The 13,694-nt window shown below is 32.8% G+C and overlaps 2 protein-coding genes across 5 annotated transcripts; one reads left to right on the forward strand and one right to left on the reverse strand.

The window, feature by feature from the left end:
• Positions 1 to 32: 32 nt before the first annotated feature.
• On the reverse strand, positions 33 to 5,321 carry LOC114172324 (serine/threonine-protein kinase SRK2I-like). The gene is made up of 9 exons (XM_028056869.2): positions 5,050 to 5,321; positions 3,995 to 4,069; positions 3,804 to 3,905; positions 3,646 to 3,699; positions 3,058 to 3,150; positions 2,066 to 2,158; positions 1,154 to 1,258; positions 968 to 1,066; positions 33 to 736 (listed from the first exon to the last, which is right to left on the reverse strand). The coding sequence occupies exons 1-9, from the start codon at positions 5,218 to 5,220 to the stop codon at positions 449 to 451; spliced, it is 1,080 nt and encodes a 359-aa protein (XP_027912670.1). The 5' UTR covers positions 5,221 to 5,321; the 3' UTR covers positions 33 to 448.
• Positions 5,222 to 12,793, forward strand: LOC114172340 (uncharacterized). 4 transcript variants are annotated; one of them, XM_085670197.1, is made up of 8 exons: positions 5,222 to 5,361; positions 8,429 to 8,876; positions 10,007 to 10,124; positions 10,285 to 10,459; positions 10,724 to 10,780; positions 11,090 to 11,271; positions 11,693 to 11,740; positions 12,450 to 12,793. In XM_085670197.1, exons 2-8 carry the CDS (start codon positions 8,515 to 8,517, stop codon positions 12,573 to 12,575), a joined length of 1,068 nt encoding a protein of 355 aa, XP_085526323.1. In that variant the 5' UTR covers positions 5,222 to 5,361; positions 8,429 to 8,514; the 3' UTR covers positions 12,576 to 12,793. The 4 variants fall into 4 exon arrangements, with proteins under 4 accessions (XP_085526323.1, XP_027912672.1, XP_027912671.1 ...); XM_028056871.2 differs by lacking the exon at positions 5,222 to 5,361 and having other exon boundaries at positions 8,379 to 8,876; positions 11,589 to 11,740; XM_028056870.2 differs by lacking the exon at positions 5,222 to 5,361 and having other exon boundaries at positions 8,379 to 8,876.
• The last annotated feature ends 901 nt before the right edge of the window (positions 12,794 to 13,694 follow it).

A 13,694-nucleotide genomic window follows, 5' to 3' on the forward strand; every position in this document is an offset into this window, starting at 1 on the left:
TCTATTACAGCTTCGCTTCGTTAGTCCTTCAATTGCATAATATTGGTAGATTAATTGAATTTGCTATTGCCTTTGCAAGTGTTCGACTAAACACAAGTAAATCCTAGGGTATGCGTACATAGCATGCCTATGCAAACAAGAATCCTGACACCAATGTAGTAACTACATGATACAATAAAAAGGATGATGAATACATATGATACAAACCAAGTACTAGAAAAGAGGGAAGGAAGGTAATTATCATTTTTCAGCCACCAACCCGTCTAGAATGTAAGAAGCATACAACATATAAGTGAACATGATGGACTTCGTGTGTCATCAATCTACAGGAAATAAGGCCTACACGCATTTCTATTTCCCTGTTCCCCTGATGCCGAGAAGGCCATAAAGTTGAATATTGAGGTGCTGTTCTTTAATTACGCTCTCTAAAATGCAGACGATGATTAAATTATATGGCATACACTATCTCCCCACTGCTATCTACATGTTGCTCGAAGTCAGAGTCTGATTCGTCCGTGTCATCATCTATTATGTCATCAGTCAAAAACTGGTCTAAATAATAGGTCCCTGCGGCTGGTACGGTAGCTTCTGAAATTATCTGCATAATTGTATCAATGCTCTGCATAGGCTGATCTGACTCTACAAATTGCTTACCCATGATATTCTCATCCATCAAGTAAGGAGGGAGATTTTTCAGAAACCATTCATGTTTCAAAATTTCAGGAATAGTGATTCTCTGTAAAAATTATTGTACAAAGATATAAGGTTCAAATAAATCAATAAACAAACAAGAGTGGAAGTTAATCACTACCTTATACAATAAAGAGGTTTGATTTAAAATATGCAATCAGCAATTTTCCCTGCTGTATGATCAAAATTTCTTATTTTTATAGTATTGAACGTAGCAGTGCCTACAATCTTCTTATCAATGGCAGAAGTAGGAGACTTATTAGAAAATATAAATTACCTCTGCAGGGTCAAAAACAAATATCCTTGAGATGAGGTGGCCACATTCAGGAGATATTTGTATATCATCTGGAATGGAATACTGGACACCAAGAACCCTCTGCAAGGAACCAACCAAAAAAGGTTGTGCTCATGCAACCAGAGGCTTGTAAAGAAAACATGTAAATATCCTAAATATCTGATCAACCTGAATTGTCTTCCAGGAATCCCTTGGATCTGTAGGATCTTCAAAAGGATATGATCCCACTAGCATCACATATAAGGTTACTCCACATGACCATACATCCGCAATCTAATATTTAGGGCATGAGAATTTCAAAAAATCCATTAAAATACCTATATATACATATTAGTAAAATTAAAAATTGAAATGTTTGATCATAGTGAATTCCGATTTCATCACACGCTGAGACTCAAGATACATGCTTATCTGTAGGTGCTTAATTAGAAACACTGCACATTAAAAGTAAGACTATGCATACAACAACATAATCCAAGCCATTTCCCATTAGGTGAGGTTGGATACATGAATAAAAACACACCATAATTTTGCACTGTGAGTCATTATAGAAAAACTATTAACTTCTTCAGAATCAAAAGCAATCATGACTCCTAAAAATAGCTTTTGTGAAACGGTCAACAAAGAGGCTTCAAATCATATTATGTTCCTGAAGCTAAAAAATGGGAGAGAAATCACAATATCACCCAAAAATCCTAAACAGTGGTTTAGGGATAAAAATAGGTTTTTGAAGCCTATATCATAATGGTTTAAGGACAAAAAAATGCAAGAGGACTGACAATTATCTCCTGCTCTCTTATAACCAATAAAAGTAGAGATTTAAATAACTACTTTAAAGTTAAAAACTTCAATTTGTGCCAAGACATGAACAAAGCGTAGATGACAACCAGAAAAGAAGCAATATTTGTTTAGACACAAAAAGTTACCACTGAAGCTATATGACAGATATACTATTTAAAAAATTATTTAGCTCCTTATTTCTGGGTAAATCAATAAACCTCACTAGCCAACAAATTATTGCTATCAAATTATGAGAGAAATACAGAAAAAGAGCAAGACTGAAACTAAAAGTAGTTCTACCTTGCCATCATACTCTTTCTTCAGCAATACTTCTGGAGCAATATATGCTGGGGTTCCCACGGTTGAGTTAGGTTGTGAATGAAGCATTGAAGACTGCCAATAACAAAATGTATTAGACATGTATAAAATATAGCAATTTGTCGGAGCAGATTATTTAAAATAAAATAGAATACAATGGTGATCTAAACTTGACAAGTTACAAATTAGATAAAAAAAAAATTAATGTGTAGGTGTGCACATACAAGACAGAAAGAAATCCAATTGATAAACAAAAAGGATGACCTCGAAGTGTCATTGCATGCAAACGGAAGTTGAACGACAAATATTCGACAAGTTGAACGAATTGACAGGATTCTTCAGAAACTAGTAAGCCAATTTTATTAAGAACCAGAAATGGGGCCTATGATCTTTACAACCTGCACAGCATCAACTCCTAAGAAAATAAGAATTATTCTCCCTCTAAAACAAAACAAACATGCAAACTAACTTCCACCATTCCTCAATTTCCCCATGTTCACCCTACACCCCTAACCAAAATGATCACTCTTCAAATTTTCACCCTCACTAGTTTTCCTCTTATGAACATAAATTTCCAAAACCTGAGCCTTGTCATCACTTAACTTAGGATTGGCCAAATTATAAGGAATGGATCAAGCACGAACTTGTTAAGGAATTCAGATTATCAAAATTCACAATGAATAGTCATGCAGAAATTCCCCTTTCCAATAACAAAAGTTACTAAAAGAACCTTTTAGTATCTTAAGGAATTAGTTACTCAAGTAATAGAGTAGTCTATATCTGCAGAACAAAATAGCTTCATAAGAAAACTAAAGAACAAACTACTAGGGGAAGCAATTTGTGGATAGTGAAAGGTTCAATTAAATTTGTGACAAAAATCATTTTTAGGTAAATTTACTGAGCCAGAGGTTACATCCGAGTAAAATATATAAGCATGCAACTTACACCATGAAAAGCACATGACAAAGGCTTACCTTGGAATATCCAAAATCACATATCTTCAAATGGAGTGCTGGGCTTCCATCCAACAAAGTGTTTTCCAACTTCAAGTCCCGGTGACACACTTCCTTCATGAGGAGACACGTTATGATATATAAAACCAATACATCAGACATAAAGAGAGTTAACATAACACACTCTCTACTATTGGTTAACTAACGTACCCAATGTTAGAAGATTCCTCACCATGCAAGGTATGGAGGATAATTATATGCAGCCTTACCCTGGCGTGTGCAAAGAGGCTAATTCCATATTTGAACCCATGACCAATCAGTCACCAAGGCCCAACTGTTATTGCTCGCCAGGGCTCACCCTCTTCTCTTATTTGTTAAAATTTTTGAAAAATGCAGAATAATGGGAGGCATTCATTAAATATGTGAGAACCACAGATTTCTGTAATTTCAAGTAAATTTCAACCAATAGAAAAGAATGTGTTCAAAAGAGTGTGTGTCTTATATTTCTTCAGCAGACAATACTCAGAAGATTGATACATCGCCTATACTACATTCTATGTAGGTTAACTACAAATTATATCCATTAGTGAGGGAAAAAGAGATCGTTACCATTGCATGACAGTGGCTGACACCGGATATGAGTTGTTGAAAGAAGAAACGAGCCTGTGGATAACAATAGGGTAATAGTTACACAGGAAATAGATAGCTAGCACAACTTTGAGCGGACTGAAAATGTATAGCAAAAGTAAACACAATTCTTAAAGAACCTCATCCTCAGTAAAACGCCCTGCATTGCAGATTCGGGAAAATAATTCTCCTCCAGATGCAAATTCCATTACAATGGCAAGATGGGTAGGTGTTAAAATGACCTGAATAAAATTTTATTGAACATTTTCCATAAATATGACTATTCCTTCCTCTGACCATAAAAATATAGAAATGTAATTGTTATTCCAACCTCCTTAAACCCGATAATGTTAGGATGTCTTAGAGACCTGTGATTAATGATTTCTCTTTTAACATTTTGATCAATCTGCAACACAATAAATGATAGGAAAAATATCAGTCTAGTGCGTCGTCAACGTGTATCGGAACGAAACAGGCCAAAAGCATCTCACATTATCTTTGAATAAAAAGTGTGTAAGTTAGACCACCAAAAATAAATTCATTTTTCACTATTTCTTTTGTGAATGTGTAAGCCTAAAATTTAATTAAACCACGTGATCTGGACTCACCACCTGGATCAATCAAACGTTTGACTACACACCTCACGTATAAACCCTCCCTGGCACCGAAGAAGCCCACTTCACCATGTGCTGAAATTTATCATTTATCTAGAAAATGGGGTAATAAAGACAGAACTACAGACCACGTGATTGTATAAGCTTCAAGGCTAAATCATGAACCAACTATTCCTAAAGCTCAAACTATTAGGTGAAAGCAGATAAGTTCACACGTGAATGATTTTATATTTATATCTCATTCCGTAAACTCCACTATTGTCTAGTGCGCTATCAGAAAAACCAAAAACAAGTCAGACAAATCGTATGCACCAGATCCCCACTTATAACTTAAACTTTATGGCATCATTTCATCATCAAGGCAAAAAATCATCGATCAAGTCACCTTATTTCGTGCAGCGACCACTACACATCAATCAAACTTATCTGTCATCAATTAAGTCATTTTACTTCTGTCAAGAGATAATGACAAAAGCAAAAAGTTCTATTAAAAAGAAGCTAGGAAGACAAAATGAATTGTCACATTAATGATAATTGAATCACTGCTACTATAGTACAACCAATAAAAAAGTATCCGGTTTACTTGATTAGCATTTAAGTGGCTGAGCAATCCTAAACTTTCCATATTCAACTACCATGTTACCAAAATTAACTAAACAACTCGACAAAAATTAACGGCAGAAAAACAAAATAAAAGCTCAATTGAAAAATACGTCAGCATCAACATACAACCGACTCCTTCTTTAGAAAGATATGATGAGTTAACACAAACCTTTTCTCCGCGTTCTATATACTTGACGGCAACAAGCTCTTGCGTTTGCTTGTCCCTCATAAGTCTAGCAACGCCGAAATTCCCAGACCCAATATCGCGAACGAAATCGTAACGGTCGCTATCGTGCATGATCGGCATGTCCAATCCAATTCCGGTCGCCGGCCGATCCATCGGTTGAAAACAGACAGACGGATACGTCGTCGACAATGAGGGATACCCAGAAAGATTCTGCAAGCAGGCACTAACAGAGTGAGAAAGTGCAAGTGGGAAGGTGGGACAGTGACGACGACGTTTTGTGGATGCCGCACCTACGTAAGTTTCTCATTGCACACTCGTACGAAATAACAGTACACTATTTTAACAACTAAATTTCTTTCGATAATTTTTATGACATTTTTTAAGTTGTTTTAAAATATAAAAAATTAAAGTATTTATAAAATATTATCTCAAATTATTAAAAAATATTATTAAAATTTAGTTTTCAAAATATACTTTTTAATAAAATACGTCTGATTTTCTCCTTATATTTAAATTTTTTTTCTAAATTTTACTTTTCATTTTTTAATTATATATTTCAGAAGTGAAAAATAATTTTTAAATTGTGTTACATAGTATAGTGGACGACTGGTCGAGCTTCATACGTTGAGTCTCTCAATTCTCATTCTCACATCTATGAAACCATTTGGATTATTGTTATGATATTTAGAATACTTTTCAGGAATACGTGTTTTAAATTATAAGTAATGTTAATATATTTCTTAAAGATAAAATTATGATGAAGTTTCGAATTTTAAAATAAATAAATACATAAATACTTTGTATATATAGTGATTGTAGCTCAATCACTCAATAATAAATTACTAATACCTCGGTATACAAAAATTATCAAAAGTATTTTTAACGTAACTTTCATTATTAAATTTAACATATTTGTTTACCCGAACCCGATAATATGCTGCAACATGTTACTTATAATTTTACTTTAGTTTTTTAATTTAACGTTTTATGTCATTTTAATTTTAGGACTAATTTTTAATTAAGTTTGATCTTGCACATAAGTTAAAAATAATGATATAATCATTTTTTTATTTTATATTTTTTTAGTATTCTTTTATATGTTTTTATGTGGTTTTAGTTTCATTCATCTCTAATTAAGTTCATCATTTAAAACTTCACGCTTACCATCTCAAGATGTGTCGAGTTTTAGTTTTAAAGTTTAGTGTCAAATTTTAGATATTATTTTTACACTATTGTTGTTTTGATTCACCTAATTAAATGGATATGCGAAGATAACTGAAATAACGTTATTTATTTTGCTTAATAACATTAAAATTAAAAATCTAATAAAAGATCTTACATACCTAAAAAAACCCATATTCATTTCGAAAAAACTATTCGGTAACCTTGATTTCCTCCGATTCAACATGAGAAGTGAAAGGCTTAAAAGGATGGTAAAATTATTTGAGCTTCCTTTGTAACTTTTTTTTTTCTTTTTTTTTCCAAGTAAAGGTGTAACGTATACTTAAATAATTTTATTCAATCTTTCATTCTTTGTTTCGTTCGTCCGTTCAATCCTCTTGTTGTTCTCTAATGGTTCTCGTCGAGGATAGTTATATTTGTTAAAGGGTTTCGATGCTTAAGTCACCAATGATTCAATCCGTAGTAGAAAAATAATCAATACGAGGGGAAAAGTTTCAACAATACATTTTACTTTATTTATAGTTCTCTTTGTAGACCTTTGATTATGATTTATCTAATTTGGACCCAATTGTTTCTAAAACCTAATTACTAACATATTTACATAATTACGGAAGTACTTGTTTATTTATGTCACCGGACTTATCTATCACACGACTCTTGCCAAGGCGGTTGGCCAATTATTGACACGTATCTTTATAATCTCTAAAGTAACTGTCACATTGTAGTGAATATCGAGCATCGCACCTTTAACAACAGATCGATCAATCGATCGTTGACACATAAATCTTCATGATTTTCGTATTGATTGTCACGTCCAGGGCTACTCGATCATTACATCGAGAACAAAATATGTTCTACAAGCTCGTATGCCTAGGACGTTGGTCGTTCGAGTAGCTTCAAACAATCGTTGTGTTGGTTGATTGGTTACCCAATAAAGTAGTGGATAACTTTGGGTGTAGTGTTTTATAATTTCTACGATATTATACTACTCATAATTGTTCTAGAGCATTCAGCCTCGAGTGAGGTCTTTGGCTAACCGACCGGTTCAGTATCTTTGAATGGTCGACCCGTCCATACAATATAATTTTAATTAATTTAAATTTTAAAAATAAAGAATACAAAATAATTAAACATAATTTTAAACATATTAAAAAACATAAGATAATAACTTTAAACAAATTTCTTTTACTACCATACTTCACAGACTTCTTTCACATCCATGAATGATTACACAACTATCTTATCGTCTTTTATCTTGTACTTTTATTTTTCATTTTCTTATTGTCAAACCTTTTACTTCTATTATGTCACATTGTTCCTTTCCTTATATTACGAACATTATATTTTCTCTTTAACAATTTAAAGTTGTGCACCTTATAAAATGTATTGTTTCTTTAATATGGGTGACTTGGAGTTAACTAGTTTATTTTATAGGCTCAACCTAAATTTCATTTCATCATGTAAGAAAAGGTAATTTGAAATAAAATTTAATGGGTTAAATATATTTTTTACTTACTAAATTTTGCTCTAAAATTTAAATTTATTTTTGTCAAAATTTGAAACATTTTGATTTCATTTGATATCATTTATAACATTCTCACCCTAATTTCAATTTAAAAACACACTTGACATATAATTGAATTAAGATGACATATCATAAAAATTTAATATAATTAAATTAAGATGAATATATTTATTTATTTTTTAAATTTGAAGTACCATAATTTATCATCGACTTAAATCTTAGATAATAATAAATCTTAATTTCATATCAAAATTTAGGAACTAAAAATATATTTAAATAAAATTTAAATTTAAAATATACATGAATTAGGATGAAATTAGTTAAATTAATTTATATATGAATTTAGTTTTTTTATTAGATGAAAAAATAATTAATAATATTTTTATATTTGTTTCTTAAAGGTTAAATATATCGTCACTTAATTTTTATGTGGTGCTTGTAATAAATTTTAATTTAATAATTTAATAAATAATGAGGACAACGAGCACGTGTGACGCTGGCAAGTCTCAACTGCTTCCACCTTAATCCTTAACGAGTAACGAGAAATAGAGGATTTTTATATTTTATTTTCATTTTTATTTTTATTCTTTATTTATTTCTTATTTCCACTTGTGTCTCCGGGTGAGGTATTTCCTTTTTCTTTCTTTTATGCAGAGACTGAGTCTTAGGGTGAGTTACCCGCTGCAACCCAACTCGTGCATTCGAAGAAGGGTTGGTTTTGGTTTGGTAAACTTCCATCCATGGTCTCCGAATCCGAACTCATCGGCCGCCTCCGCGAGTTCCTCCGGAGTTCCGACCTCAACACCACCACCACCGCCACCGTCCGCCGCCAGTTGGAGGCTGATTTCGGTATCGATTTATCCCACCGCAAGGCATTCATTAGGGAGCAGGTCGACTTGTTCCTCCAGACCGAGCACAACCAACCGCAACAACAACCAGAACAAGACGACGACGTACCAAAAGATGAAGAAGAAGAAGATGCCCCTAATAATCCCGAGCAAAGTGAACCATCCGATTCCAAGGAAGAATCGGAAGAAGACGACGATGAAGAGGAACGAGATAAACCTAAGCATGCCAAAAATGCCAAGAAGAATAAAGGACGGTTAGTCTGTTTTTGCTTCCGATTAAAAATAAACATTGCGTGCGTTTTTCTTTCAATTCTTCATATTATCCGTGTGATGGTACATCGAATTTGATTGGGAGAGTAGATTCCCTGCCATTTGCAATCAATGGCGTCACTGCTGAATGTTAATTTTTTTGGGGTGTTTGCCCTCTTTTTTTTTTTTGGTGAAATTCGATTGTTTTGTGATGTCACATAGTCACAGGCACATGGCTTTCAGTTATTTTGAACAATTGGGGTCCACTCCCAGACTATGCTACGTTGCTCTCTGTAAAATTTGTGTGTTTTTCAAGTTAGTGACTAGGTTACTTGCCTTGCAGGTTTAAAATGAACAAAAAGTGTTCAGTTTTAGTTTTTTTATGCACTTATATGCATCTGATTCTTTGCTTTGCCTAGCAATTTAGTTTCCTTAAGCATGCTTTCCTGTGCGGTAATGCCAGTGACTGATGACTGATCAAGTTTTAACTATTTTTTGTCTCTCTGCATTTGTGAAGAGAAGTTTTCTGTCATCTGACTCGTTCTAGACAGTTGATTTAGCAACGAAAACTTGTGATTACATAATGCATGTTCCAGTCCCTCTTAATGTGTAATTAGTCACTTTTGTTTATCGTTACTATGGTTGGATCTTTGAAGTGAAATGCTGATACTTACAATTGAATGATTGCTGGCAGTATAATGGATCCAAAGGTGGCCTTAAAAGTTGTACAGTCTCCTAGTCAAATTCTTTCCGTTCCCTAATCAGTGAATTTAAAAAAAATCATAAAAACATTATTATTTTATATTACCACATTTCTTATCTCCCAATAATTTGGCCTTGTCTTTAGTCCAAAAGTAAAAAAATGTACACTTAAATTGCAGTTGTGTTTTTTGGAGTATTATCTTCAAGCAACGACTAATTTGTGTAGTACTGGAACCCCAACAACAAACTATTTCAAAAAAAAGTTTCATACAATTCTCCATAGCAAGTGTCAAGATTTTGATTGTAAGCATGATGCTACATTATACAAATACCGTCGGTATTGCTACATAAAATATGTAATACTACCTAGATGTAAATATTTTTGTGGGCAATGCCCTTAATTTAACAGCTTCTGTTTCATCTTTTGTTTCAGATCTAACAAGTTAGGTGATGAGGTAGCAAAGAAAAGAGGTGGTGGATTTTGCAAATTGTGTAGCCTGTCTCCACAACTTCAGGAATTCATGGGAGCTCCAGAAATGGCCAGGACTGAGGTATATATTCTTTCTTCTCAGTTTTTGGTGAAAAAATTGGTAGTTAAGATAGACTACTCCACTACTACCGATCAAGGTTATCTACAATTTCCTTAAAAGTGCGTTTATGATGTAATTCTGTTTCTGGCCTTATAGAGTCTATTTATAATGTTGCCCTTAGGTTGTTAAGCAAATATGGGCCTACATTAGGGAGAAAAATTTGCAAGACCCAAATAATAGACGGAATATAATTTGCGATGATCGAATGCGGGCCCTTTTTAATGTCAACTCCATCAACATGTTCCAAATGAATAAAGCGTTGTCGAAGCATATCTGGCCATTGGATTCTGATGATGGTATGCTCCTACAACCTTACCCTTTCTTAATATAATTATGTTATTTTCAATTAGGATGTTGAATGTTCTTTTAGATTGTTGTTTTTCATAGTATGTTTTAGACCAAACACTCAATCATCTTAGTTCCTCTTGTTCAAGCTTTCTTCTATAGGGTTTATTGTCAAATATTATACTCCAGACTCTTACTTCCTTGTTTCATTCATTCTGTCAATATTTTGTACATTACTAGAAAAGATCTTGTTTAAATTGCATCTCTTGATATAGTTGTCCAGGTGAAGTCCACGCCAAAGGAGAAGCAGAAGAAGCAAGAGAGAGATGATGGTATGAATAATGAACTCTTAATGTTCTGTATTATTTGTCTGTCCCATCACAGTCTCTTGGCATTTATAAACTATTTCCCCTGCATATTTTATCCCTGTTTACATGTTTTTATGTATATTTTCATTGTTCATAACATTCCTTTTTAATTTATTGAAAAAAAGAGAGAGAAATAATTTGTTAAATATCTATAGTAGAAATCATTTGGGCACACAATAACTGGATGAAGTGAATTTGTTTAGGGCAATTCACAGTATGTGGTAATAGTTTTTACTTACAGCATACTGCCTCTATGACCTACCTCTATGACAGATTCAGATGAGGAGCCAAAAAGAAAGGAAAAACGGCAGAAGGGAGCAGGGAAATCAGGTTTTCTTGCTCCTCTTCAGCTATCAGATGCCCTTGTAAACTTCCTTGGTACCGGAGAAAGTGAGTTATCAAGAACAGATGTTATAAAAAGAATGTGGGATTACATTAAAGGAAACAACCTTCAGGTTTGTCATTGTTCCAATTTGTCCTATGCCATATTTATGCATACACACACACATATATGCACGTATGCATACATTCATTCATATAAAGCCCTGATTTGTTTCCCTACATCAGTGATAATGGCTATGTGTATATAGCTCGAGAAATTGTATTCAATTCAAACTACTATACTTTTTGGTCAAATAAAAAAATATCTATCAGCTACTCCACAGCTCTTATTATAGCAATTTTAAATAGTGGACCTCAAGGAAGGCACTATTCAGATTATAACTGGTTTTTTTGTATGTAGTAATGTGACAAATCTTTCTGATGTATACAGTTCTGTTTGAAGTTAGCTTTAAACGCAGTCATAAAATATCCTAACTCCCCCACAAGCACATCCATTGGCTCTTTGACCATACCAACCTTTGACTTTACTGACAGATGCTTACGGTTCTCTTTCCATATCCGGTGACCACACCAACTTTTGAAGTTAGCTTCCAACCCCTCTTGACCGAGAAAATTGGTGCTATCTAACTTTATTACTACTCTGCTTGTGTAACTTCCTCATTATTATCCAATATATCCTTTTTCAGAGTATATTTTGTCTACCAGCTTAAAATACATTCCCATTGTATATGCTGAAAGTTGTAGGAACATAATTTGTTTGACGGGCTTGCTTGGATTGAAAATGGAACGGATGGAGGGGATGAAATTTAGTGGACTACAAATCAGCATAATGTTTAATGTTTTGTGAATCTTCACATGTTTCCTCTAAACTTACTTTTATCCTCGAATATGATGTGTCTCATTAGATTTTCAACCTTCCATAGACAGTCATTTATTATCATCTAATGTACGAACAGAAATTGTAAGAGGCTAAAAATTGAAATTAATGAAAACATTGTTCACGTTTTTTTAATTTTTGTGATTATTTTTCTTAATCATAAGTTGAGTTCATTTTTTTATATGAATTTATCCGTCATCAAACCTCCTTAAAGCTTACACTACTAATTGGTGAAAACTCGTTTTTACTGTGCACCCTTCATGCAAGAGCCCCATGGGTTTGAGCTTGAAGCAGAGTGACAATGCTGGCTACCTACCTTTAAGCTATGTGTCTGAACTTTATGTGTCTGTATTGTGTGTTGTTCACTTTTGCTGAACACCAGTTAAATTTCTGAATTCTGATTGTTTTGTCAAGGATCCTTCTAACAAGAGGCAAATAATATGTGACGAGAAGCTGAAAGAACTCTTTGATGTTGACTCCTTCAACGGCTTCACAGTTACAAAACTGCTGGCACCACATTTTATAAAGACACAGCAGTGAGTTGCTTGTACATTGTTACAGTCAAGCATGGGATGATTGGGGAATTTTGTTCATCATGTTAGTTTCTTAAGAAGGTTTCCTTTGTGTCCTGTTGGCATGCCAACAGAAGGGATAGAAATTTGTAAAATGACAGATTTTCAGTAATTTTTTCTCGAAGATTTTCATGTTGTGACCTTTTTGTTTTAAATTATCCTAGTTTTGCTACTTTGGCAGTTGAATTTTTTTGTATATTTGGTTCCTGAAGCTGCAGGGAGAATGTTGGCTTCGTATTCTACTTGACCATTTTGGCAAATATTACGAAACAATACTAATTTTATATGAAGATAGCAAAAGTAATTGCAATTCTATCGAGCTAAAATCTGGATTTTGGTTTTCTTTACTCAACCACTCAAATCCACAAGCTAGGGCAAGTTTAGTCCACTGAACTATGATTTTTAGTCCCCGTGTTTTTGTTTATGAATGACTAATGTTATGATTACTTTCGTAAAAGGAAAATTTTCCCAAAGAATAACCACTCATAGTCATAACAATTTATTTTTTTGTTTTTGTACTTTTGAAGAAAGTATAAATATGATTTATTTTTTGATGAACAAGAGTTCAATATGCATGTTTCAAATTAATATAAAATAAAATAGTGGTTTGTTTTTAAAATAAATTATAAACTATTTTATTTTTAAACGCTATGAAAGATATGTAAAATATTGTTTTCATAATCGTGGAGATTATATTCTAATTTATAGTAAAATTCTTATTACATATTTAATCATCATAAATTTTAGACTTAATTAAATTTTATGTTTATGATAAATTTGAATATTTTTAATTAGATTCTTATTACATCTTTTAGTTTGATTGAATTTTTAAACTTTTTGTGTCCTTGATGAAAATATCCTATTAAGATAAATTTAAGCATTTTTTATTGATTTTTATTTTTATTTTTAGTCTATTAAGTATTAAAGAAAAATAATTGAGTTTGGAATTTTATTTTATTTTTAACATGTTGATACGCTTGTTATTTTATTCGGTGGTCTTATTTATTTGTTTTCACATATTAAGAGATGTGAGATTAATATAGAATAATTTTATAGTTAATATAAAATAACATTACAGTTAATGCAA

This window comes from Vigna unguiculata, chromosome 2, assembly GCF_037176805.1.
Source record: "Vigna unguiculata cultivar grain cowpea cultivar isolate G323 ecotype 2 chromosome 2, ASM3717680v1, whole genome shotgun sequence".
In the NCBI taxonomy this organism is placed as follows: domain Eukaryota; kingdom Viridiplantae; phylum Streptophyta; class Magnoliopsida; order Fabales; family Fabaceae; genus Vigna; species Vigna unguiculata.

Coding starts and splice junctions, on each gene's coding strand:
- LOC114172324 (XM_028056869.2), bottom strand. CDS start 5,220: ATGGATCGGCCGGCGACCGGAATTGGATTGGACATGCCGATCATGCAC. Junction 3,700..3,803: donor GGCGTTTTACTGAGGATGAG/GTTCTTTAAGAA, acceptor TGTTATCCACAG/GCTCGTTTCTTCTTTCAACA. Junction 3,151..3,645: donor TCAGCCACTGTCATGCAATG/GTAACGATCTCT, acceptor CTCCTCATGAAG/GAAGTGTGTCACCGGGACTT.
- LOC114172340 (XM_085670197.1), top strand. CDS start 8,515: ATGGTCTCCGAATCCGAACTCATCGGCCGCCTCCGCGAGTTCCTCCGG. Junction 10,125..10,284: donor CAGAAATGGCCAGGACTGAG/GTATATATTCTT, acceptor TGTTGCCCTTAG/GTTGTTAAGCAAATATGGGC. Junction 10,781..11,089: donor GAAGCAAGAGAGAGATGATG/GTATGAATAATG, acceptor CCTCTATGACAG/ATTCAGATGAGGAGCCAAAA.